This window comes from Mus caroli, unplaced genomic scaffold (assembly GCF_978045245.1).
Source record: "Mus caroli unplaced genomic scaffold, Mus_caroli_1 scaffold_6, whole genome shotgun sequence".
Classification (NCBI taxonomy): Eukaryota; Metazoa; Chordata; class Mammalia; order Rodentia; family Muridae; genus Mus; species Mus caroli.
In genome coordinates this window covers 145306459-145332225 of record NW_028227261.1, presented here as the reverse complement: position 1 = coordinate 145332225, position 25767 = coordinate 145306459, and the positions used below count along the sequence as shown (strand labels likewise).

Here is a 25767-nt window from a genome sequence, read left to right as displayed (position 1 = left end):
CTGAAAATGAGAGTTATAATGCCTCCATTCTTGGAACTAGAATTCAAGGCCCCTCAAAACCAGCTACACACTCTTTCTCTTTTTGTAATATTTCTTGAAACCATTAAAAAATTCTTAATTATCTTTCTCATTAAAATCTCAAACAGCATACATACTAATACTTCTTATATATTTTCCTTGAAAAACATGTAAGTTGGGTCCAGAGTTTTTTTAAAGCGCAGAAAGTTAAAATGGCCAACTGATGTCAGGGGGAAAAAAAGAAAGAAAGAAAAAGAAAAGAAAAAAGACCCATCTTTGAAATAATTTGATCATTATGGTGTTAGCCAATTTGAATTTAAGACTTTATTTCCTGAACCTTCTGCTATTTAGCTGAACACCATTAATTATAACATATGATTCTTTTTGTCTTTTTAAAGTCTGGTAGTTCATTAATTTTTGAATCATTAGTAATTCATTGGAAAGACTAGCCATATTGACGGAATAGTGTGTAAAATAGTAATTATAGGACAACCCAACCAGCAGGCAGTGTAGCTCCTGCTGCAGCCTCCAGGGTCTTACATCTGGGCTGTGCGTTGCTGCGTGCTGGGGCGAGGTGGGTTCTTAGGGTACCTGGTCACAGTCTGTGCAGCCTGGTCACAGTTCTGTGCCTGTGTGGACTGAGGCGCAGTAAGCACCATGCACTCAACAACAGCCTTGAATTGGCACTCACCCCGTCATGTTAATCAGAAATAAAATCCTCACAGTGATAGATAAGGAACGTAAAAATCGCTTCTATTGGTACAATATAGAATAGATTCAACAAATTAGGCTAGATTATTTTTTAAAACCACACACATAAAATGACAACAAAAATTTCTAAAAAAAAATTCTGTCAAATAAGAAACTTGTGAATGTGATGTATACTCTTTTTTAATTTTTTTTTTTCCTTTTGAGACAGGGCCATGAAGCCCAGGTGGGTCTCAGACTTGCTGTGTAGCTGAAGATGACCTTGAATTTCTGATCCTCCTGCCTTTCCTTTCAGAGCGATAGTACTATGGGATGTTCTACCACACCCACATCATGTGGAACTGGGGACAGGGACACTAGGCAGGTAATCGAGGAACTGTGCTACATCCTAGTCTTCTTAAATGTATTTTACATCAATGCCATTTCTATTTTTGTCAAATTATTGCTATGTGTCCTTTATGCAGATACACAAAGTCACCGACAGACACTGACATACACACACACACACACACACACACACACACACACACAGAGGCACACAATGAAAGCTTCTAATTCTGAAATCTGTGTGATAGATCTGTCCTGAGAGGCGCAGCTTGGGCTGGCCTGTGTGGAGTGTTGGGACATTGTGGCTGGAACATTTTGGGTCTAACACTGGGTTACAAGTTACCTGTGTTGAACTATAAATGACATTGCATAGAAATGGGGCTTTGTTTTATTTCGAATCACAGATGTTTTGAGAATAAGGTGGCTGGACAGAAAGTGTAACTAACGTAAGAAACAACAGTGGGGTGCTTACAAGTTACTGAGGTGGCTGATGAGAAACTGGAATTAACATGCCCTGAAGAAAGGGGGGCTACTAATGAGCCCAGGAATTCTGATCCTTGGAACTTGCCCTCAGGAAGGGAGGAAAAGAGGGAGGAGCTAAGGTTGACCCCAATTTTGATTCAGGAGTTGGCAATAAAGGAACCCAAGACCATCTCAAAGAAAAATGGCGGAGAGGAGAAGGGAGCTTGCTGTGCGAGCATGTATGCAGTGCCCTTGGACTGGCTGGAGATGTGTGAACATGCCTGTGGAGAGTGAGACCAGAGCTGAAGACAATGTGGACTCGTTATGGAGCCTCTGAAGCTTGGCTGCTCGGGGGCTGCCATGGGTTGTCTTCCTCTTTCTCCTCCATACTACCAGAAATAGTCACAGAGATCCATTTTCTCAGCAGCCTTTGTGGCAGAGGCTGTGCGTTTGCCTCCCAGTTGTGTGCGTCCTCTCTCAGACCAGCAATGAGCTCCGCAGAGGGCGGCTGCTTCCCAGTGGGTAAGCTCTGACGCAGACTCCACACTTAGTATTGGGTTACACTAACATGGGGCATCTATGGGCTTGATTCTGTTCTGTGTAAGCATGAATCCTTATGAACTTTCCAAATTCAGGAACTGTGCCGTTCTTTGCATATTAATGATAATTATGCTGGTATAACAGCCCCTTAGGCTTAAACACCAGGCTCATAAAAAGTGTTCAGTAGTGAATTCATTGTCCTTGAAGTAAGAGCTGTTTTCATCTAAGATATGAGATAAAGTAGATTTCTTTTATCTGTCTTTGCCCTGTACCATGGTATGTTCAAAGACAAATTAATTAGTGACAATTATATTTACAGAAATTGATTACAGACTTTTCCCTAGTGTTGGCTACTGTGGCAGACATCTTCTTGCCCTCCTCATCCAAAGGAGGGTTCTTTTTACAGCAGGAAGGTACAGAATAATGACTATCGCCAGCAACGCCTCCCCTCCTCTTCACTTCTGGTGTCGTTCTATTTTAGTCAGATGATTGGTAGGTTAAAGGGGGAAGCTACACACGAATAGAAAGGTAGAAAGAAAACAGTGTCGATCATCCAAAGCTCTGCCACTCTGAATAACTCGTTCTTGCAGGAGACTGTGCAGTCACACTGCTTCTCTGAGCTCCTAGCCGCCGCCCAGAGGGTCTTATATTCTTATGGAATTTGGAAATTTGAAGCTGCATTGTCCTTAGATGTCACATATGAAGGGCAGTGGTTACAAAGGGTCACTGTTGTATTGGTGTTTTTATCTGCAGACTCTGAAGACAGCTGAGGAAGAATTTCTACAGTGGTATAGGGTGGAAGAGGTAGGACTTGTTTATCGCCATGCAAATCACGGGGGTCATAAAAGGGCTAGAAATTTGTGGTACACGATCTCACAACTGATGTCATGTTTACACAAGCTGACAATTGTACACAGGAAAAAGGTAATGATCAGGAAGAAAATTCACTTGTTTCAGTTACTGCTTCCATGCATGTGTGCATGCATGTTTGATTTGGTACCTGTCCCTGCCCTAGCTATAAATGTTCAGCTTAAATTGAAAATGAAAAGTACACAGTTAAACGTTAAGACCACTATGCTAAGGATTAGTCAAATAGTTGGTTCTAAAAATGACTACTGCAGAAATTCCAAAGTAAAACATTAAATATGTAAATGTTTTTAAAAATTAAATCAATTTTAGAGAACTCTGTATTTCTTGATTTCAACTATACTTTTCAAAGGCAATTATCTTTTTCTATACACATAGATACACTCACTCAGATGCACACACAGACACACACACAAACACAGATACACACAAATACACACACACACCCCAAAAGAGGCACTTTTCAGATTACACATCTGAAAAAAATAAACTGTAAAATCCAAATTCCAAAGATCTTGTAAGAACATTGGCTTCATAAGTTATGCTAAGAACGTTTGTAGAGTTCTGATTCCTAGCAGTAAAAGTCCCCACCCCCTAGTTGATCATCTATTGGAATAAAGTCACAAACCCAGTCAGTCGTACCTCTTTGTTCCCGACCCTCTGCATGGCATCCCCCAAGTGGAAGTAAAACCGGCCATCATCCGTGCCAGGGTCCCCAGATTCGATTCCTTCCTGGAAAAGGACAGTGTTACCATCTGTGAAGGGTGATATTTGGGGGTCTCATTCCTTGACTTCTGTAGATTTTCCTTATTTATGAACAAAAATATCTCATAGGAAAACATAAGACCTTGAAAATTTTGTCTCATTATTAAAAGTAGATGATGAGTTTGATCCACATTTTACATGTAAACATAAAATGAGATAATCTAAATTTAATGACAAGGTTATCATTAACCAATAGTGGACTAGCCCATGAATTAGCAAGCACGCTATACTTTCACAGTGGGAGCTATCATATTCCAGTGCTGCAGATGGTTTCCCTGGCTGGGTATTTTCACATTGATTTTGCTCTCCAAGTCTGACCATATGCCACCTACAGTCTTTTATTCCTGAACCCAAACACTGTTTTGCTTGTATTTCAAGGGATGACAGTGTGAGTGTACGTGACAGTCCTTTCTACCCTAAACAAATGTGCCACAGGCAGCTAATGAAACTTCTTACTAACATTTACAGGATTCAAGCCAACACCAACTGGAATCTTGACACAGGTAATGTTTACTGAACAGCTTCTATTATGAATTTCTCTGTTCTTCCCTCTCTCCATAAAAGCACTGAAAATGAGATTTTTATTATAAAACGGGAAGAGAAAATACTGAGACTGAATATGGAAAAGAAAAAAAAAGACAAAAATGTGAAATAGTTTAATGGCAAGGACTTCTTTTCATAAACGACATCTTTGAGGCTGCCCCAGGAAAGGCTGGCAAGATGGCTCAGTGGGTGAGGGCACTTGCTGCCAAGCTTGATGACCTGATTTTCATCTCCAGGTCCCAAATATTGCAAAGAGAGAGCCAGGTCCTATAAGTCATCCTCTGACCTCTATGTACATGATGTGGATGCACATACACATGAGTCACATACCCATGGTTATATATATACGTATATGTGTATATATACATATATGTGTGTGTGTGTGTGTGTGTATGTGTGTATAGATATCTATTTTATCTCACAAATGACATTTCTTCTGAGAGAAGATAATGACCATATATGTTTTCTATTCTTTCATATATATACATATCTGTGAACATTACATATTATATATAATATTTCATATATAATATTATATCATTACTATTAATTATTTAATTAATATGATATTAATAAAATCATTAATATTGCAATAGCATTAATATTAATAGTATAATGTTGTACTTTATGATATTATATATACTATATCATTAAAATTGTATATTTAATTAACATTAATTAGTATTATTAATATTGTCATATTATTAGTATTAATAAAACAATATTGTATTATATTTACATATTATAATATTAAGATTAATAATATAGTGTTGTATGTATAAAATGCAATATATAACATATCATGTTCATATATATATATATATATATATATGAAAGAATAGAAAACATATATGATCATTATCTTCTCTCAGAAGAACTGCTATTTGTACAGTCTTGGAAAATAGCCTCTAACATAACAGACTGACAGCCGGGTGTGGTGTCTCACGCCTTTAATCCCAGCACTTGGGAGGCAGAGGCAAGTGGATTTCTGAGTTCGAGGCCAGCCTGGTCTACAAAGTGAGTTCCAGGACAGCCAGGGCTATACAGAGAAACCCTGTCTCGAAAAACCAAAAAAACCAACAACAACAAAACAAAAAACAAAAAAAAACAAAACAAACAAACAAAAAAACCAACCCAAACAAACAAACAAAAACAGACTGACTGGTGTAGAGCATCCTTGTTTGTTAAATGTCTGCCCTAGCTCTTGCTTGCTCGCCCACTGTTGTACCTAGAAGAATACTATCAGGCCTCCAGAATTGAAGACGATGTGAGCACACTTTAAGCCAGACCAATGCACATGCCCACACAGCCCTGGTAAAATGGAAAGGTCTGCAGTGTCTGATGACAGGCAGGGCAGATGGGAATATAAGCCATCTAGAGGGGCATCATGCTCAACGCTATGCCCCAGGGTTGTGGGCCAGATAGGAAGCTAGAAGTGTGCCTGACCACATACAGTGTGGGAATTCTTAAGACAGGCAGCAATGGCAACAAAAAGCTCTGTTTGAAGAAGTCACAGAAGCCAGCCATACTGCTATCATAAAGGGGGTTCAAAACTCTCATGCATACATGAGCTATGTATACAGCAGCTCTCCTTTACAGTGGGTCAAACTCTTAGCCATCATATTGTTACTACTCAAACAAAAACAAACTAAACTTAAAATAAACTTTAATTCCCTTCCTCAGTTACAGTAGCCATGGTTTAGATAATCAGTGTGTGAACAATAAATATAAGTGATCTTTCTTTCTTTTCTCTTTGCTTCCTCTCTCTCTCTCTCTCTCTCTCTCTCTCTCTCTCTCTCTCTCTCTCTCTCTCTCTCTCTCTCTCTTTCTCTTTCTCTCTCTCTTTCTGGTGAACTATCCACACTGCTGTTTAATATGGTAGAAAATGCAATAATATATTTTAAGATTTTGAGTCATTAGCCCTAAGGTGTTTTTCAAATACTGTCTCCTCATGTTATTGTAGGCTGAAGTGTCTCCTGCATGCCTCTGTGCTTCGGTCTCCAGCATGAGGTACTGTTTTGGGAGTTTGTAGAACATTGCTTGCAGAACTCTGTCACCCGGGGTGGGCCTTGATGGTTACTCTGCTCTACCCCCCACTCATGGTCTTTCATTAGTGCTCATAGACCAGAATTGAACAATCTACTGTCAAATGTTCCTGCCACTTCTAGCTCTGCTGTGCCATCCCCACAATGAAACACAGCACCTCCCAGAAACTAAGAGCCCAAACCAACCTTTCCTTACACAGTTTCTGTTGAGAATTTTGGCAACCATGATACCAAAGTAGCTCATGCAGTTGGTGTCTCTCCATGACATTCAGTCAGGTGGAGGTATGAACTGCCTGAGATGCATGCACTCCTAGGCTAGGAAGACTCAGTGATTCATGCCAATCAGTTAGACGCCATAACTGAAAGCCACAACCAAAGGAGACCTCAAAGGACTCCAGGAAGAGAGTATATGGGAAGGAGACCATGGCAGCTACCTTTAAGTAGGGAATGCTCTCAGATATCTTGTTCTGTGCCTTCAGGATGAAGCCGTAATGCACTTTAGCGAAGCCATCATTTGGTGTCACATTTAGCACCTGTATTCAAAGAAAGCAAAGAGTGACTGCGCTAGAGAAGAGACTGTAGAAGTGACTGTCAAAACAAATCCTAGTTAGTTCTGCCATACTCGGGATGGATCAGGATGTTACAGCTTCAAACACTGTAGGAGCATCTTGTCTCACCGCTATCATTAAACGAAACAAACCCATGGCCGACCAACTCAAGATGCCCTTCACACTTGCTTCCTGAGTACAGCTGTGAATGAGAATGTAGTTATTGCTGGAGCATGGCTGTGACCACATACTGACCACTGATAGACTTCAAGGTTGTTTAGGCATTAGAGAAAACCACTCTGAATTTCTTTGTGCTTCAAGACGACCCTGAAGGGCTATCTCACATTGCTTTACGTACATGCTTCAACATATTAGGATCTTCTCATGCACTAAAACATTCATCCATGGTCACTAAAGTTAGTGGCAGAGTGGGACATGAAAACATTCTTGAGTTAACTGTTACAGATGCATGGTGACCATAAAGATAACTCTAAGAGCATTACGGGGACATTGCCATCACCATGGAAAGGACATCTATCATAGTACAGATCCTATTCACCTATCACTGCAGAGGACACAGCACTGCTCCCCAGGCTACCATATTGAATGATAAAGAAGTACCTGGCAGCTAAGCAAACAGCGGCCTGCTTTTTTCCATAGGTATTTAAGTGAGAACTACCAGAGGAAGTGTTCCAGGCTGATGTGTCAAGCCCTGGGGAGTCTTAAATGGTCAGAACCTGAGTATTGGCCTAGTGAGCTACCAGATGCTAATTCTTTAACTCTGTGTTGGGGCTGAATGCAGAATGGCTAGGGACCCGAGAATATAACTTATGTCCTACTTGAGTAAGTTTTTGGAAATCTGAGATTATTTCAAAATAACAAGCTTTTAAAAATTATGAATGAAAATAAGTTCCTGGGAGTGCAATGATTTTAAGTGCTGAATATAAAGTTGGTGAAAATAATCCTACTCTATGTGATAAAAACCCAGGTGGCTACTTCATATAAGCTGGTCCATTGTTTATCACTGCATGCATTTATTATGAATTAAACATGAATTATGCAAAATCAGCCCTAAATTAAATATGAACAGTGAGAAATCAACACAAAAGCATTAGACTAGTGAAGCTGCTTAGGAAATGGATTTCTTGAACAAAGAAGAAGATGGAGAAGGTGTGAGTGGTACTTTCAGGGAGAAGATGCCTGAGTGCCTCTGCTCTCTATCCCTGACCCAATTAGGGAAAGTGAAGTCACAGCTACCAAGGGCGCTTTACAGAGGAAGAACAAGCTATCTAGCAAGAAGTTACCATGACTGCATTGGACTTAGTGCCTATTTAAGGTCTATTTAGAAGGGTACCACTCAGCATGCTACCCACTACTGCACTGGACCAAACTCCTCTTTCACTCCCTCTTGCATAACCCCTCAGTGGCTGATACTCCCCTGCTATTCATTTTCCATATGGGACTCCCAGGCAAACCATTTAAATTGGGGGTCAGACCTGATCCTTCCTCAAGTTTGTTTTTACTCAGTATTAACGATTACATTCAAGGAACCACTTCTGTAGCCTCCACCTATCCAGCTCTGCTCTTGCCCCTCCCAGTCATCCCTTTGAGGCACATTGGACTCCTTGCTATTTATAGCAAACCAAAGGCACCTTTTCTACAAAATGTCATCCTCACAATACTCCTTTGGCTCACTCTTTCCTAGGGCATCCAAGTAGGTCATCTCTTTCCTTGTGGGAGAAGGATTGTGTGCACACTATTCCAGTGCATTCCTTCCCTGTTTATCTCCCAATCTGAAAACCAACGCCACCCCCAGCGCTAAGTGCCCTCTCCAAGATATCTATCCAGACTGTGTTTCACAGGACCTATCACCATCTGACCCGTTTGGATGTTTTGTTCCTTTGTAACAGGTAAGCTCTACAGGGACTTTGCTTCACTCAGATCTCATCCCTTGAGATGAGCCTGGTGATGGGGAAGTCTCAGTAAATTGTGATAAAGGCATGGACTGGTGCATGCTGGGCTCTCCTTCCTAGAAGAATCTCTGTAAGCTTGGGCTCTGTTTCTTCAGCTGACAGGCCCTAAACCAGACCTTGGGCTGAGAACGGACCTCCAGGACTGAGGAGAATCAGTGTTGATCATGGTTCTGCCTGAGCTGCTACAAACAAGTCATTATAATTACTACACTTCACTGATGATACCCCTGCCTACTGCAGTCACACAGACATCATCTCAAGTAGCTATCAAATGTAAGCATTTTCTAGGATTTCAAAACCCATCAAATTCCTCTAGGTCCCAGATATGAAACAGGAATGAGATATTCTTCTCTCTCAAAGGGCTCTCAATCTAGTACAGGAGATGCATGTTCAGTAGACACTGATGTCACAAGAGCTTCCAGAAACAAGCAGAGGCATGTTTGTCCCAGGGGAGGAACACCCAACACACTCATGATGAGTGTGATTAGAAGAAAGGTCCTAGAGACATCTGGGAGGGTGGAGATCACCAGTGAAAGGAAAAGCAGGGACCAACGGGGCAAAGACACTCAAGGCAAAAGAGAATAAGAAAACATAAAAAGGCATGTGGGGCGAGGGATGCAAAGATACCTCAGTGGTTAAGAACATTTGCTGATTAATCATGACAGCCAGAGTTCAGGTCCTAGTGTCCATGTAACAAGCTGGGTATGGTGCTCTGAATAAGAAATGCCCACAAAGGCTCACCTGTTTGCATAATTCATCCCGTTGTGGCTATCAATCCTTCAGCAAGATGTCAAGCCTATAGAGGAAGTATATTTCTGAGGAGAGGGTTTGAGGGTTTACAGCCTTGTCTCAATTCCTATTCTCATTCTGCTTCCTATGTGTAGATGAAATCATGACAAGACAGCTTCTTGCCACAGTGCTTTCTTAGACCACAGCATGCTATCACATCATGATGGACTCTCCATCTGGAACTGCAAGCTAAACTACATGAACTTTGGGGCTCTCTCATTCATTCCACCGCAGCCAACGTGCTACTTAAGTTGTTTTTATTGTGGTATTTTATCACAGCCAAGAGAAAAATAACAAATACACTGGAAATCTCTAAAATGTCTATAGGTAACTCCGGCCTTGGGGGATACAATATCTTCTTCTGGCCTCCACAACACTGGCAACCCCCTCAACCCCCCCCCTATTCATACAAACACACATGTACACACACACATAGGAAAAGGGAATGCTGTGAAATACAAACAAGACAATAGGTAAAGAAATTGGAGAAGAGGACAGGCGCTATCACAAAACAATTCTGTTTAAGGACACAAGAAGAAATTGCAACCACTTCTGCTCTGAAATATACTAAGACGAGATTCATAGTGCCATGGTCATTTGCAGGTGGACAGTCAGCAATCATGTCTGGTACATAGGATTAGAAGGATGGGCAGGGCTCAGGCGCTAGAGTGGCTGACAGTGCTGTCCCCACTGGTTTCTTTAAATTTAGGCACCACACTTTTGAAATTTTTTGATACATGTGCAGCAAGTTTACAGGATTAATAAACCCACACATGAAGATACACATTGGTTTACAGGAAACCAGGACTGAGAGTAAAATGATATTAAAAAGGTTTGTATTTATCTATTATTACCATTATCTATCTATCTATCTATCTATCTATCTATTGATCTATCTTTCTAATTACCTATCTAGTTATTACATATACATTTTTACCCACAGCAAAAACTCTTTCAAGGTACATTTTAAGAATTTTAAAATACCACCTATTTCCTTTATCCAAAACTTCATTTTCTACAGTAAGTTATGATGCAAATATATTAAATGGAAAATTCCAGAAATAAAAAAAATCCATGTTTTATAGTCACCATGCCCCAACCCACATGTCCTGTGGAACTATCCTACCCCATCAGAGGTTAGGCCAGCATCCTGAACCTCAGGTAAGACTGCCCCTGCACCCTGGTAGCACCTGCCCAGCATAACTCTAGCTGTTCCAGACTGTCACTCTATCTCTGGCCACATTTCTGACACAAGCCTCCTACACTACCAGAAGCCAGGCCAACATCCTGAAACCCAGAGGGCCTTCAACCAGATCAGAGGCCACACATCACCAGAACTCCAGCCTCCAACTTGGGAGGCAACTCCTATTGGAACAAGGCTATTGATGCCATTAGAAGTCTAGCTCTTAATGGGAGCAGAAGCCTTCTACTCAACTACAGGCCATTCCAGTGAGATCAGAGAAGGAACAGAAACCAATGAAGAAAACACCTATCTAAAAAAGACAAACCCAGAAATTGGCACCTAGCCCTATGATGACCCGAAATACAGATGTCTTAACATCAGTACAAGAACACAACCAACAACAAACCGGGCAATATGTCACCACCAGAGCCCACCCAACCCACTAGAGCAAGCCCTGATTATTTCAACAGAGCTAAAACACAAGAAAAGGTTAAAACTAACTTAATGAAGATGATAGAGTTCCTTAAAGAGGAAATTAATAAATCTTTAAAAGAAATTGAGAAAAAGACAATAAAAAAATTGGAGGAAATCAATAAGTCCCTTAGAGAATGTCAAGAAAGCCAAGAAAAATACAAACAGTTGAAGAAAATGAATAGAACTGTTCAGGTCTTGAAAATAGATATAGAAGCAACAAAGAAAGCACAAACTGAGGGAATTCTGGAAATGGAAAATCTAGGTAAATGAATAAAAACTATAGACACAGGTATCACTAACAGAATATGAGATATGGAAGAAAGACTCTCTGTTGTAGATACAATAGAAGAAATAAGGCCGGGCAGTGGTGGTGCATACCTCTAATCCCAGTACTTGGGAGGCAGAGGCAGGTGGATTTCTGAGTTCCAGGCCAGCCTGGTCTACAAAGTGAGTTCCAGGACAGCCAGGACTGCACAGAGAAACCCTGTCTCGAAAAACCAAAAAAAGAAAAAGAAAAAAAGAAAAAAAAAAGAAGAAGAAATAGGTCAGTTAAAGAAAGTGTTAAATCTAAAAAGTCTCTAACATAAAACACACAGGAAATCTGGGACACTATGAAAAGACAAAATTTAAGAATAATAGAAATAGAGGAAGAAGATTCCCACTTCAAAGGCCCACACAATATTTTTAACAAAATCATACAAGAAAAAATTTCTAAACCTAAGGAAGGACATATCTATAAAGGTACAAGAAGCTTACAGAACACCAAATAGATTGGACCAGAAAAGAAAGCCCCCAGCCACATAATAATCAAAACACTAAACACAGACAACAAAGAAAGACTATTAAAAGCTGCAAGAGAAAAAGGTTAAGTGACATATAAAGGCAGACAGTTAGAATTACACCCAGTTTTTCAACTCTGACACTAAAAGCCAGAAGGGCCTGAGCAGATGTCTTGCAGTCTTAAGAGACCAATGATGCCAGCCAGTACACCCAATAAAAGTTATAATCACCATAGGTACAGAAAACAAGATATTGCATGATAAAGTCAAATTTAAACAATTCAGCTCTACAGAATGTACTAGAAGGAAAACTCTAATACAAGGCAGTTAACTACATAAAAACAAGTATAACTCAAAGAAAGAAACACAGAAACACAGAAACACACATACACACACACAATACTACTACTACTATGACGACGACGACAACTACTACTACTAACAACTACAGCAAAATAACAGGAATTAACAGTCATTGGTCATTGATATCTCTCAATATCAGTGGATTAAAAACACATACGCTAACAGAATGGATATGAAAACAAGATTCATCCTTCTGCTGCATACAAAAAAAAAAAAAACAAACAAACACATCTTAATATCAAAGATAGACACTACCTCAGAGTAAAAAGTTGGAAGAAAAATTTCCAAGCAAATGGACCCAAGAGGAAAGCTGGTATTCTCGTATCTAGCAAAATAGATTTCAAACCACAATTAATCAAAAGAAATGGGGAAGAACACTCCACATACATTAAAGAAAAAAATCCATCAAGATTACATCTCAATTCTCAACATCTACACCCAAATGCAAGGGCACCCACATCTGTAAAAGAACATTACTAAAGCTTAAATTACACATCAACTTTCACACATTGATAGTGGGAGACTTCAACACCCTACTCTCAGCAACAGATAGGTCATCCAGGTCTAAGCTAAACAGAGAAATAGTGGAGCTCACAGATGTTAGGAACCAAATGGACCCAACCTACAAAACATTACACCAAACACAAAAGCCTGTATCTTCTCCTCATCACCTCATGGAACATTCTCCAAAATTGACAACATACTCCATCACAAAGCAAGTCTCAACACATACAAGAAAATTGAACTAACATCTTGTATCCTATCAAACCACAATGGATTAAATCTGGATTTCAACAATGACAAAAACAACAGAAAGAATCTAAACTCATGGAAACTGAACAATTCTAAACAGAATGACTACTGCATCAAGGCAGAAATGAAGGATATTAAACACTTCCTAGAATTCAATGAAAATGAATCCACAATATACCCAAACTTTTTAAATACAAATCAAATAACTTCAAAACAACAAAGATGAAAAACACAATTAACAGCTCATGCTGGCAAGGATGCTGAACAAGGGGAACACTCCTCCATTGTTGGTGGGAGTGCAAGCTTGTACAGCCAATTGGAAATCAATATGACAATATCTAAAAAATTTGGAAATTAATCTGCCTTCAGACTCAGCCAAACCATTCTTGGGTATATACCCAGAGGGTATTCCATCCACTATAAGGGCACTTGCTCAATTCTATTCATAGAAACTTTAGTCATAATAGCCAGAAACTGGAAACAACCTATATATCCCACATTGATGAATGGATTTAAAAAAAAAAAAGTGGTACATTTACACAATGGGGTATTACTAAGTTGTTAAAACAATGACACCATGATATTTGCAGCTAAATGAATGGAACTAGAAGAAATCCTGAGTGAGGTAACCCAGACGCAGAAAGGTAAACACAGCATGTAAGTGGATATTAGCTGTAAAGGATAATCATGCTACAATCTACAGACACAGAGAGGCTAAATAATAAGGAGAGCTTAAGGTGTAATGCAAAGATCTTCCAGGGAAGGGGAAATACAATTGTTTCCTTGAGTAGTCTTGGGGCTGATGGAGATGGAAATAGGAAGAACCAGGTGTTAGTGTGGGCATGAAGGGAGGGAGTACTGGGAGAGACGACTGGACTTGGGGGGCACTTTGGGAGCTAGGTAGAAACCTGGTACAATGAAAACTCCATGAAATCTACAGGGGTGACATTAATAAAGAGTCCTAGTAATGGGGGCAAAAAGTCTGAGCTGGCCATCCTCTGTAACCAGGCAAGGCCTCAAGTGGAGGTATTGGGACACCTACCCACCATAAAACCTCTGACCTACAGCTTGTCATTTCTGCATAATGTGCTGAGACAGAAGCCTAGCATAATCATCAGAGAGATCAGAGAGACTGCATCTAGCAACTGATGGGGACAGATGCAGAATCCAACAGGCAAATATTAGGCAAAGTTCAGGGAGTCCTGTGGAGGAGGTTAGGAAGGACTGCAGGAGCCCGAGGGGCCAAGAATAACACCACAAGAACAAGGCACACAGAATCAACTGACTGGGACTCAAATGGGCTCACAGAGATCAGGGAGCCTGGATGGGTCTAAGGTAGGTCATTTGCATATATGTTATGGTTGTATAGCTTGGTGTTTTTGTGGGATTCCTAACAGTGGGAGCAGGGCTGTAGAAGAGTCACTCTTGGGGTGAGCCAAGATAAACACATTACTGTTGTTGAGCAAAAAAATGCTGTGTGATCAAAAGTAAAATATTCTAGAAAAAGATGACAAGGAGTTGAGGGATAGGTGGATATGGGAGGAGCTGGGAGCAAATACGGTCACAATACATTGTGTGAATATTTCAAAGAATTTCTTAAGGAAATCATCCTGAAGCCAGGTATGGTGGGACAATCCTATAATCCCAGCTCTCCTGGGAAGGTGGATACAGTACAGACACAAGTTCAAGGTTAGCCTCAGAGACAAGGCACGTTTGAAGCTAGCCTGAGCTAGAGGCCCTAGCTACCAAAAAAAAAAAAAAAAAAAAAAGGACACATTTTTTTTCAGCCTCCTGATATGACTCATTCTTTCAAAGAAAAAGTTTAAGTAATTCACTATGGACAAGAAATATGCTGACAGGCACAGATCACTGTTACAGGAGAGGCTAAACCACAGGCAACTAAATTAGAATATTCTGAGTACGATTCATAATTGAACTTCTCAGAGGGAAAGAAAAAGAAAACACCTCAAAAAGACAAAATCTAAAGTTCTAATAGTAGGCAGATATTTCAAGAGTCCTCTGTCCAAAACAGGTCACATGACTGTGTAAGATCATATGCCTATTTTCAGACCAGGAAAAAGAAATCAAGTGTTCTGTCTTGTAGGGGATCTTTTACCTGCATGATTACAGAGGATAATAAGAGCTGGATACAAGCATAGAAGGTAAGCCAGGCTTAGTGGTGCAAACCTTTAATCCCAGCACTTGGGAGGCAGAGGCAGGCAGAGCTCTGTGAGTTCCAGGACAGGAAAAGCTACCAGGGCACCACAGAGAAAGCCTGTGTCAAAAAAAGAAAATCTTTCCCTGGCTCCCATTTTCAAATAATTTTGGCTTGTTTTGTAAAACAAACAACCAATCAACAAACAACAACAATAAAAGAATCCATGGTTTAAAGTATTATCACTGTGAGTAGCATGAGGGAATGTTACATTGTGCTCTCTCTGGCCTGGGATGTGAGCCACTGACTTTTCAGCCTGTTGATACTGTAAATGCTACCTGACTTTGCTGTCAGCATTTGTCTCTATTACCAAACTGACGGATCCAAGGACTACAGAGCTCACGTTCCAATATCCCCGGCTCATTTAGTAATGGCTCAAGGCAACACTGAGGTGTAACACACCTGCAGTGTTCAGTGCTATCTTCATCTTTAGGCATCTATGTGGGTCTTAGAATGTATCCATCATGGATGCAAGGATACTACCAAACCATGAGTAGCACTTCCCAGTAATCAGACTGAAATAGCAACATTTTACTAAGAGTAAAAGAATTTTTGTCAGTTCAGTAAAATTTGAGAAGCACTCTAAATGTTTCATTTGAGCTGAAAATCCTATTTGGAGGGCGTGTACTTTTTCTTTTTAATCAAGTGTGTACCACACTATGGTGCATATATAAATAGACAACACTTGAATCTAAAAACAACTACAAATATCAGATCGCACACTTTTGACTGGAAGGGTACAGCAGAAAGGGTATTTAAAGAACACGGCGGCAGGAAGCCTGGCAGGCTTGACGCTAAGAGCGGGAAGCCATGGTCACGTGGTGCCTGGGGTACATGGAGGTCAGAGGGCAGCAATCCTATAGAGGGATCTGGATCAGTTCAAGCCAAAGGTGATCAGTGTCTTGTGAAAGCATTGGGAAGATGGATCTACTTGGAAAACAAAATGAACTAGTGACTAGGCCCCAGACTGTAAGCTCCGTGAAGACAGAAAGGTAAATTCTGTGTCACTTCAAAAAGCTCAGGTGCTGAGCTTTTTGCTGTGCGTGCATTTAATAAATGTGCACTGACTGCGTGATGTAGCTGCATAAGGTGTGTGGGGCTGCAAAGATGATGCTGAGCTGGGATCCCAAACTGGTGGCAGAGCTTTGAGAAGGAGATGTGGGAGGAGCCTTTAAAAACTACAGATGTGAGCAGCTTCTACCTAACCTCTGTAAAGCTAGTCTCTGGGCTTAAAACGGAACAGAAAACAAACAAACAAACAAACAAACAAAGCCCTAAAACTAAAAATAGGATCATGAACTGATTTTCACATATGTACTCAAAAATCAATGTGAAGCCTTGGCATTAGTTTCTGAAATGACCTTGGGAAAAGAGATAAACACAACAGGCCAAACTTTGGTTAGGGAAACATAGCTCATTAGTTTACAAGTAAGAGGCAAAACCAGAGGAGCACTGCACATTACTTTCAATGTATGAATGCTCCTTTTAAAAGAAAACCAATCAATTGTGTGGTAGGGCAATATCTAAAGCTCTGTGCATCCTGGTACGCTCACCCAAGTGAGAATGCAGTCCTCAGTGAATAAACAACAACATAATATTGGTTTTCAAGGTGAAGAAAAACATTCCATGTTTCTGAGATGGGATGAGTGCACTTGAGGAAGATTTTTAGAAGGTAGGAGAGGGAAATGCAGTTAGATGCTGGTCAAAATGTGCTCGAAGCCTGTTGAAACCTGCGACCTTGCTTGTGCTTGGCTCCCAGGATGGACTTTACTGCGCTCTTTAGACTGAAATGGGGGATGAGAGAAGGATACTGGAAGGAAGGAAAAGAAAGAGTTGGAAAACAAGAGTGAATTTTACAAGGAGAAGAAAGAAGGCAGTGAGGGAAGGACGGGACATACACGTAGGAAGGATCCCTAGACTTCCGTCTTGTGTCTCCAATGGTTTGTTCATTTTTATATTCACCTGATCCTAAATCACTATGACATATAATGTTTCTTTTAACCAAATCCTGCAGGACAGGGGCCACTGGGTATGTTAGCCGACACCCTGTCCCACAGGGACTACGTTATAGCCTAGTGCAGGTCTTTTCTATACAATACACATTTGCAATGCTGTAGTGTCAGTCCACCATGCATGTATTAATGATGTCATAAAAAGCCAAGGTCAAACTTCTGATCTCCCCAAAACAATCAAAATTATGACAAAGGTAGAAAGACAATAGCTTCAAAATTCAATGACATTACAGTTAAGCACCAAGAGCAACAGAGTCAAGTGCCTCTTTGTGAGCAGGCTGAGGGGGAAGCTGCTACTGTTGACGATGTTTCCAACACAGAAGAGACCCTTCTGTTACACATCCTAGCTCACTGAAGTAGCATTTAATGTAAAGTCGGCAGCTTGGAAACCACTGATCCAGAGGCTCAAGTTAAAGAACGAGGACCCTCGCCTGTCTTTGTTTTACAGAGGGGTTAGCTTTTTCCTGCTTCAAAGTGCATTCGACATACTGTTTGCTTTACACCAAATAAACTCCCTTGTTGCCTAAAGGAACCAGTTTTCTAGGCTTTGTGATTTTGAGCTTATCTATTAAAATGTTCACTATAATGCAGAAATCCTTTGAAAGCCATCTTGGCCAGAATATGGGAATATCAATGGTATAATCTACTACTTTTGCCTGAGAGTCTCATACTGCAACACTTGAAAATAGTATATTATTTACATTTATTAACCTCATCATTGACTTCATTCTTTTTCCTATCACAACAAAAACCCTTAAAAACTTGACAATACAGACTGATAAAAATGAAGCTCAAATAAAAATTAATTAAAATTTAAATCTTTGTTTAATCAAGATATAGGGTAAATATGGTCAATATACTTGAATAGTCTTTATGGGACCCATTGCTCTGTACAATAGAGGCATGACACTAAAGAAAAGCAAAGTAAGAAAAATCGGTTATGGTGGCAGTTGAAAGGCTGAAGGTGAAAGATTACCATGAGTTTGAAGCCAGCCTGTGCTAGCTGTGACTTTTGGGCTCCAACAGGGAGTGAAGGACAGAGAAAGCAATGGGAGAGCTAAGTCCAGATTGTTAGCCATAATCATGTACATGCTGTTTCATTCAAGATAAAGAGGACAGAACACAGTGTATATTACATGTCATTTTCAATCAGCACTTAGAGTTGTCTACAGATAACTCAGTGCAGCTCAAAATACACCAGTGCTTACCTCTTCGTAAACCTTCTTGGCACTGTCGTTGTCTCCCAACAAGAGGTATCCTACGCCAAGGTCATTTTTTAAGGTAGTATCACTAGGGAACAGCTGAACTAGTCTCTGGAGGGTAAGTAGAGAACCTCTCATGTGACCTAGTGTTGGAAAATGATGAATAAGATTAAAAGTATTATGAATAGAGACCACAAGAGAGGATTCAGCAGATCCTGAAGAACAGCTTACATCTGAGATCCTCTATGAACAGATCAGTGAGTCCCAAGTAGCATAGCTATAATGCTATCTGTAATTGTTCTATGTAGATACTAAATACGAGATCCATCATAAATTGTAAAGACACAGTATTTTCTGAGTCAATTCACATTTACATTTTTTTTATCTTAGGTTCTTGAGAAAATGTCTGTTACCAATTCAGGTGAAACATTTTTGTTTTATTAGCTTTGAAATTTTAGATGGAGTATAGATAATAGAAAGCCTGAGTTTGGGTTGAGCCGTCAGTATGGGCACCGAGGGCCGTGGCACCAGTTTCACTGTGCATGCCTTCTCTAACAGAGGAGGCAGAGACAGAGCAGAGGAGACATTTTCCAGTACTATGGGAGCCTCTGGTGGACAACAGGCTATGGTGCACTACATGGCTCAGGAAAGCCCAGCTGCTGTTCACTTGGAGGCTTAGACAGAAACAGTCTGAGCCCACTGTCACTGCTCATTGTCACAATTGCAAATTGGAAACACAAACTGCAAATGGGGGCGGGGCTGTGCTAAGAAGACTAGCATTTGCAATAAGTAAGTAAGTAAATAAATAAATAAATGAATAAGAGAAAAACCTACCGTGCAGAGATTAATGCCTGCAAAGGGGACTATGAGGAGGCAGGTGCAGATTCAGTCAGGGAACACAGCTACTGCTTAGCTAACATAAGCAAATCTGGCCTGTTCACTCTGGGGTCTGTGTCCCATTGCTGGGTAATGCTATTCCAAACAGGACTCCGAGTGGTTTGCCCAGGCAGTGCTTCCCTCTCTGGTGCAGACAGCAATGGTGCCAATGGTGCAGGCACCTCCTGCAGACACCTGCTGCTGTTCCTCCACATCTTATCTGGATCTCCTGTTGTACTGTGAGGAAACTCCATAACTCTGCAATTTCAGGATCTCTGTCCAGTTGCCTCAGAGCCTTCTTACGTTACCCTGTCTCATTCTCACCTCAGCCGAAGAGACTATACTAAAAACTAAAGGATTTCCGTGGAAGGTGAGACATCTTCACAAGATCAAGAGACCTTGATCTCGGGCTGGGAGGCAAGAGAATCTTTCGGTATAAAAATTAAGAGGGAACCAAAGACAATCCCTTTAACTCTAAGTTGAATAATTATTTTAACAAATTCTCAAAAAAAAAAAACTCCCAAAATTAATGTAAAAATCCACAGTGACTTTGTATGCATTTATATGCATGTGTGGGTGTGTGAACAGAGACTAGAAGATAACACTGAGTGTCTTCCTCAGGAGCTGTGAGCTTATATGCTTGTCTGAGAAAAGCTCAATGACTGGAAGGCAGGCCAGCCTTGTGAGCATGAAGACATGTGATACCCAGAAACCAAGCATAAAGGCCACACATGCTGGCACAGGCATGTAATCCCAGTGCTTTCGAGGCAGCGACTCATAGCTTTGGGACTAGAAAGCCAGCCAGTGTAGGCTATGTGAAGTGCTCCAGGCCAGTGAAGATCCTGTCTTTAAAAATAAGGAGAAACGGCATCTAGGTTTTCCTCTGGCCTAGACATTCATAGATGTTTGCTTCTGTACATGTATGAGTGCACTTGTGTGTGAACAGACAGACACACCCATACACAACCGCCCCATATACACACACATGAGGGTGCACACAGTTACTGAAGCTCGGATTGGTTAAATAAAGAGAAGTTGTATTTAAGTCAGACAAGGCAAAAGGCAGGCTTCTTCTCAGGCACCTTGACATTGAGAAGGCACCATGTGGCTGCCACTGAAGGCAGTCATGTTTCCCCATCACCAAGTTCAGCTTCTCACCTAGAAACTGCTGCCGTTCTGACCTTCGCTTCAAGCTCAGCTTCACCAGGTCTGTAGGGGCATCAGGCAGGTCGGCTGCCTCCTGGTAGGTCTCGATGGCCCTGCGCAGAACCTCATTGCTTCTCTGCTTCTCTGCCAAGTCATCTTCACACTAGAGGTGGCCCCCAGATGGATCAATATGCCATTACCTCAATGCTTGTCATTTCCCCCAGAGATCCAATAACAGAGATCTTTTAGACATGCTTTTTAAAAAGACAACTGACCTTTTCTTTATCAAATGATACAAACAAAAGAAAGCAGGACAAGTGTTGTTTCAATAACAGGAAGAAAAGTCTGCTGCTAAGTTACAGATGAGGAAGAAGACTATACAATCAAAACAATAGGGCTGATGGGGACAGACATTTGGGAACATTAGACATACAGGACTCTAATCTATGGTCTGTTTTTCAATTTGTGTGTCCAGTGACTCATTCATTTCACCCATTAATTAATTCATTTAACAGCTCTTTTCAGAGGGCCAGACCATTCTACCTATGTGTCACCCTAATTCAATAGATCAGGGTGAGATCTTTTCTCGTCGTTCTTTGATTTAGTAAGGGACAAAATGACAAATACAAACAAAAGTGTTGTGCATAGAAACAGCAGGTTGATGCATGGCAGGTGCAGAATGGGGAAATTAGCAGTCTAGTCAAGACAATTGGGGAACTTCAGAAGAGGGGCCAGGGCATGTTTAGTATAAGAGACAGAAAGAGAGAAGATGACTTCAGGGTATGGTGTGAGTGCCTACCTGACTGAGCTGTCCTCCCCTGGGAATGCAAAGAAAGAACAGAGACAGGTCTGATAAAGCATGGAATCAGGAGTTCAGTCTTTGGTATACTAAGCCAAATGCCAAGGGGAGATAAACACTCAGAAGGTGCACTTCTGGGTGTGGAGTTGGGGAAAAGTTGATTGCTAAGAACACACACATAGGAGCTGTCAAGGATGGAAGTGGTATTTAAAGTTGGCAAGCTAGAAGAGTCATGAGTGTAGACTCAGGAGAGTTCCAAGAACTAAATCTTAAAATTATCCAATGTTTCAAGCTCATTAGAGGTTAGGAAGGCATATTTTCTCCCACAGGAAAATGGGATATGGAATGAGTTACATGGGAGGAAAACAACAACTCAGCAATGTCCCAGAGGCAAGTCTAGATACAAAGGTTGTAAGAGGAAGAGAAGTATGCTCTGAGTGGCCACCAAGTCAGACAAGAGGAGGATTGAGAAGAGAAGGTAATGGCCTTGTGGAGCCTCGATGGCCTAGCCATCACTGTTTCCATGAGATTGTTGAACAAACTGGAGCAGTGTCAAAAGAACATGGGAAGGATGTGGAGGGGCTAGCTTTAACAGGAGCCAGAACACGTGTGAGCAGGTGAGGGGGATGAGAGCCCAGCATCATAAGGATGAGAGAGCACATCAGGTTTCTCAGTGGATGCAAAATACCCACCAGAAAGGGGATATCCAAAGACAAAAGAGAGCATGCAAACACAAGATGTCGTCCAGTAGGTGAGAAGGCAGGGGCATAGAACAGTTCACACCTGCCAATGGACGACTGCAAGGTATCATGGCAACTGTGTGAGAGCGCAGAGTCTCTGGATACTTTTATTTTCCTAACAAAATGCCCCCAAATTCATAACTTGAAACTAAGAATTGGGAAGGAAAGACCAGAGACAGAAAAGTAGGGAGGATGTGTAAGATGGTCCTCAGTAGCTCATCAGAGTTTACAGACTTTCATTTAAAGAAAACTAATAGCAGTTCCATGCTGAACGTATTCTATGAAATTTTTAATCAGGATATGTAAACGTAATCACTATTTAACATAAACTGTATGCTGGGTTAATGTATAAAGTCTGAGAACTTTGGTAAGAAAAAAAATCCTCAAAGCTCTTCCCTCAAGTGACAAATACTTTGTAAAAGCCAACATCTGTTGATAAAGTCATTTGTGAGAAAGTTCTCAGAAAACAGCACATCTATAATGTAACATGTTAACACACATTCATTAGGATAAGGCGCTCAGGATGACAAGGGCTCAGTGGAACCAGTGAGTAAAGGTGGGATCATTAGGGAGAAAAATTAATGACACAAATTCATCCTTCCTTTATGGAAAGTCACATCAGACCATTCAACTACCTTTTGGAATCCACAGTAAGCTCACTGAGCAGATTCAGCAACCAGGACAGGAAATCCCATGTCAATAATCTCTCCTAGCTACACATTGTCCACCAGCTATTTGTAGCCAGCGTTTCTGCTTCTTTTTGGCTATAGTGAATTAACTTCCAAGATCACGAATATTGATAGATGACTGAACAGAAACAATGCCCCTGAGCTAGGGAGTTCTACGGACACCACCAGGTGAAACCTTGCCGCTTGGGGTCTGCAGAGCTACCCAACAGACCTGAAGACTCTGCAAGATTAGTGGAAGGACAATGCTGGTCTCATTAATCCTTAGAGACAGGCATCCAATCTCTTAAAGTCAGATTGGAAAGAGAGAGACATGCAATCCATGTGTCCAGGACAGCTCTGTCACACAAACTTTTGTGGATGGACTAATTCACTCAAACTTCCTAGGGGGCAATGTCACTTTGTACCTCAGAGCCACGAATGGCTTGTGAAAGATAATAAAATGAATTCAGTTTATAATTTAAGACTTCTGTGTTCACTGTTTAGGGAACTTGCACAAAAGTGATTTTTAGAAGGATATATTAATAATGATGTAATCAGTGGTAGTTGAAGGATACACACATTATAGTTTTATTGGATTTCATGCTGACTATTTAGTATCTCTTGAGAAACTGCAAAGAAATTGGTTAATTTGCTAACTGAGAATGGGGAAAGTCAGAATGTAGTCTTCCCTAAGAAAATCTGCCTACATTTATTTTTGAAAACTCTGACAAATTTAGTTTCCTTTAAATTACTCGATTAAAATTTAATTTATCATGCTTAACTTTTGTTTTATGCCACATTAGTGTTAATATCAATAACATCTGTAGCATAATAGCTTAGAGATTAAAAAAAAATACTGCCTGAGGCCCACATCTCAAATTGCTCCTGTGAAAGAAGGCACACATACAGCGACCACCACACTCCAGAGGCTCCTGGAACAATGATTACAATCTCGTACAGAGAAAACTTGGAAAGTACAAAACATTTATGCCATAATTAACATCTGCACAACCATTCTCTCCTGTTAGTGGGCTTTCCGTAAGCAAAGGACTTGATATTAGTGACAAAGCACATCACTTGTCTGCACATTCTGGATCTTAGCTATGTAGTTTCCAAAAGTTAGAGGTGTATGGCCCAATTCGTTTACCAAAACCACACAGTTGCTAAGCAATAAACCCGGTAGGTATCAAGAACAAGGGAAATTTATTTGTATTAAATGTCTTACAAATTTAATTTATGTATATTTAATTAATGAAAATTTAATGAATTAGTCCCCAATGGGATAAAAAGAATCTGAGCATCTTCCTTCAATTCAGAACAAGGCCCACTGCCTCCCTGCAGATGTTTTACTACCTGTGAGGGTCACACACAAGGGAATACCACCTGCTTCTCCTTGCTCCACTAACTTCTGTAGCTCTCTCCCATTGCTGCCCTGTGACTGGTCATCTCCTTCTTCCCCAAGGGCGACTGCAGGAGCTTCACACCTTGACAGATTGAAGCACCAGCTCTGGCTTTACTCTTGAATTCCAAATTTCACAAACCCAGTGGGCTCCTTGATACAATCACACAGATATCTGAAAACCACTATAACTGCAAACTTCAGATCAAAAGCAGACTGCCGATTTCAGCCTCTCTTCAAACTCACTGTTGCACTTGGTCAGTTAGCTGGCATCATCTTCTCAGCTGTTCCCAACACCAGGCACTGGTCGACTCTTCTCCCGTGACCCTTCCATCTAGAGTCCTTTTAATCTGTCTCTGCCTTGCCTGCTCCATGGCCAGCCCACAGTCCACACCACAGTCTACCAGCTCCCATGCACACAACATTGTGACTGCCTCCTACTTCGCAAGCATCCGATTCTGCTCTCACAATCCATTTCCAACTGGCAGTCAAAGCAATCTTTCCAAAAGCCCACCAGGCAGTCAGTCACCTACACATGTAACAGCCTGCAAAGGTTTCCTCAGGCACAGAGAACAAGAGCTGTGAGGTGCCTCCTGTGTCCCCGGCTGCCCCACATTCCCAGCATGCACCTCTTTCTGTTCCACTTTCTGACGCCAAGACAGCTGTCTATCGGCTTCCTCTACCTGGACAGTTCCTTCCACAACCCTGACACATCTCAGCTACTAGCTCTTGTTACTGTCACTCATATCACCTGTAACCACAGTTTTTAATAAGTATGCTCTTAGAACCCTGCTGCCTTTTTCTTTTGCCTACAGAATGCGTTGTTAGGTATAATGACCTAATATATTTATTCATTTTTAATACTTTCTAAGATTCAACAATATATTCATTTATAAAATTTTCCAAGGCTTTACTTAAATATTACCTTTCTGATGACCCTTTCTGGTAGTCCCCTCACATATCTACTGGCTGTTCCCTATTTCCTTTATTCCCTATCTGCTGACAGTCACCACTTGCAAGTGTACACATGGTACTGCCTTACCTTACCCAACCTCTTTCCTTCACACTGGAACTTTGTGAGTACATTTTTGCTGAGGAACATATCTCCAATACCCAGCAGAGCCTGACACACAGTGGGCTCTCACTACATTTCCTCAGTGTAAGTCGTCCTCAGGTGTTCCTTCTGCTATATTGGGAACTTTTTAAAATTGACTGTTTTATAACAGTCAGCACCTCAGAACATTTCTAAAGCTTGCTGTCTGAGAGAGGGCAAAACAGCAAACAAGCCCTTATAATACAATCCCTGCAGCCCAGAGTCTGGCCTCCTCACTCTGGCCCACAGCATAGGAGGCCACACCCTTTGCCTTCCTCATGCCAGGGTCAGATGCTCAGCAACTAGAAGCCATTCCTGTGGCCCAGGCTTGCCTGTGTTGTTCAAACCAGGCAATCCCACGCTGGGCACTGCACCTCCCCTTACTTTTCTCACGGCCAGCCCCAAAGAATCATGTGAAACCTTCCTTCCAGGTTTGCCTTCCTTCCTGCCATCTTTCCTGTGGCAGTGTGCAGGGACCCC

The 25767-nt window shown here is 41.1% G+C and overlaps 1 protein-coding gene across 15 annotated transcripts in view; it reads right to left on the bottom strand.

Annotated features, from left to right (window-relative positions):
- Positions 1–25767, bottom strand: part of Asph (aspartate beta-hydroxylase) — a 209783-nt gene that overhangs the window by 58752 nt on the left and 125264 nt on the right. For 14 of the 15 annotated variants that reach the window (XM_029476170.2, XM_085839501.1, XM_029476159.2 and 11 more), the window contains 4 exons: positions 20601–20751; positions 18573–18709; positions 6710–6808; positions 3565–3654 (listed from right to left, as the gene is read on the bottom strand). In XM_029476170.2, coding sequence (XP_029332030.1) covers positions 3565–3654; positions 6710–6808; positions 18573–18709; positions 20601–20751 — 477 coding nt within the window. The remainder of the gene's footprint in view (positions 1–3564; positions 3655–6709; positions 6809–18572; positions 18710–20600; positions 20752–25767) is intronic. The other variant, XM_029476171.2, reaches the window with a different exon arrangement.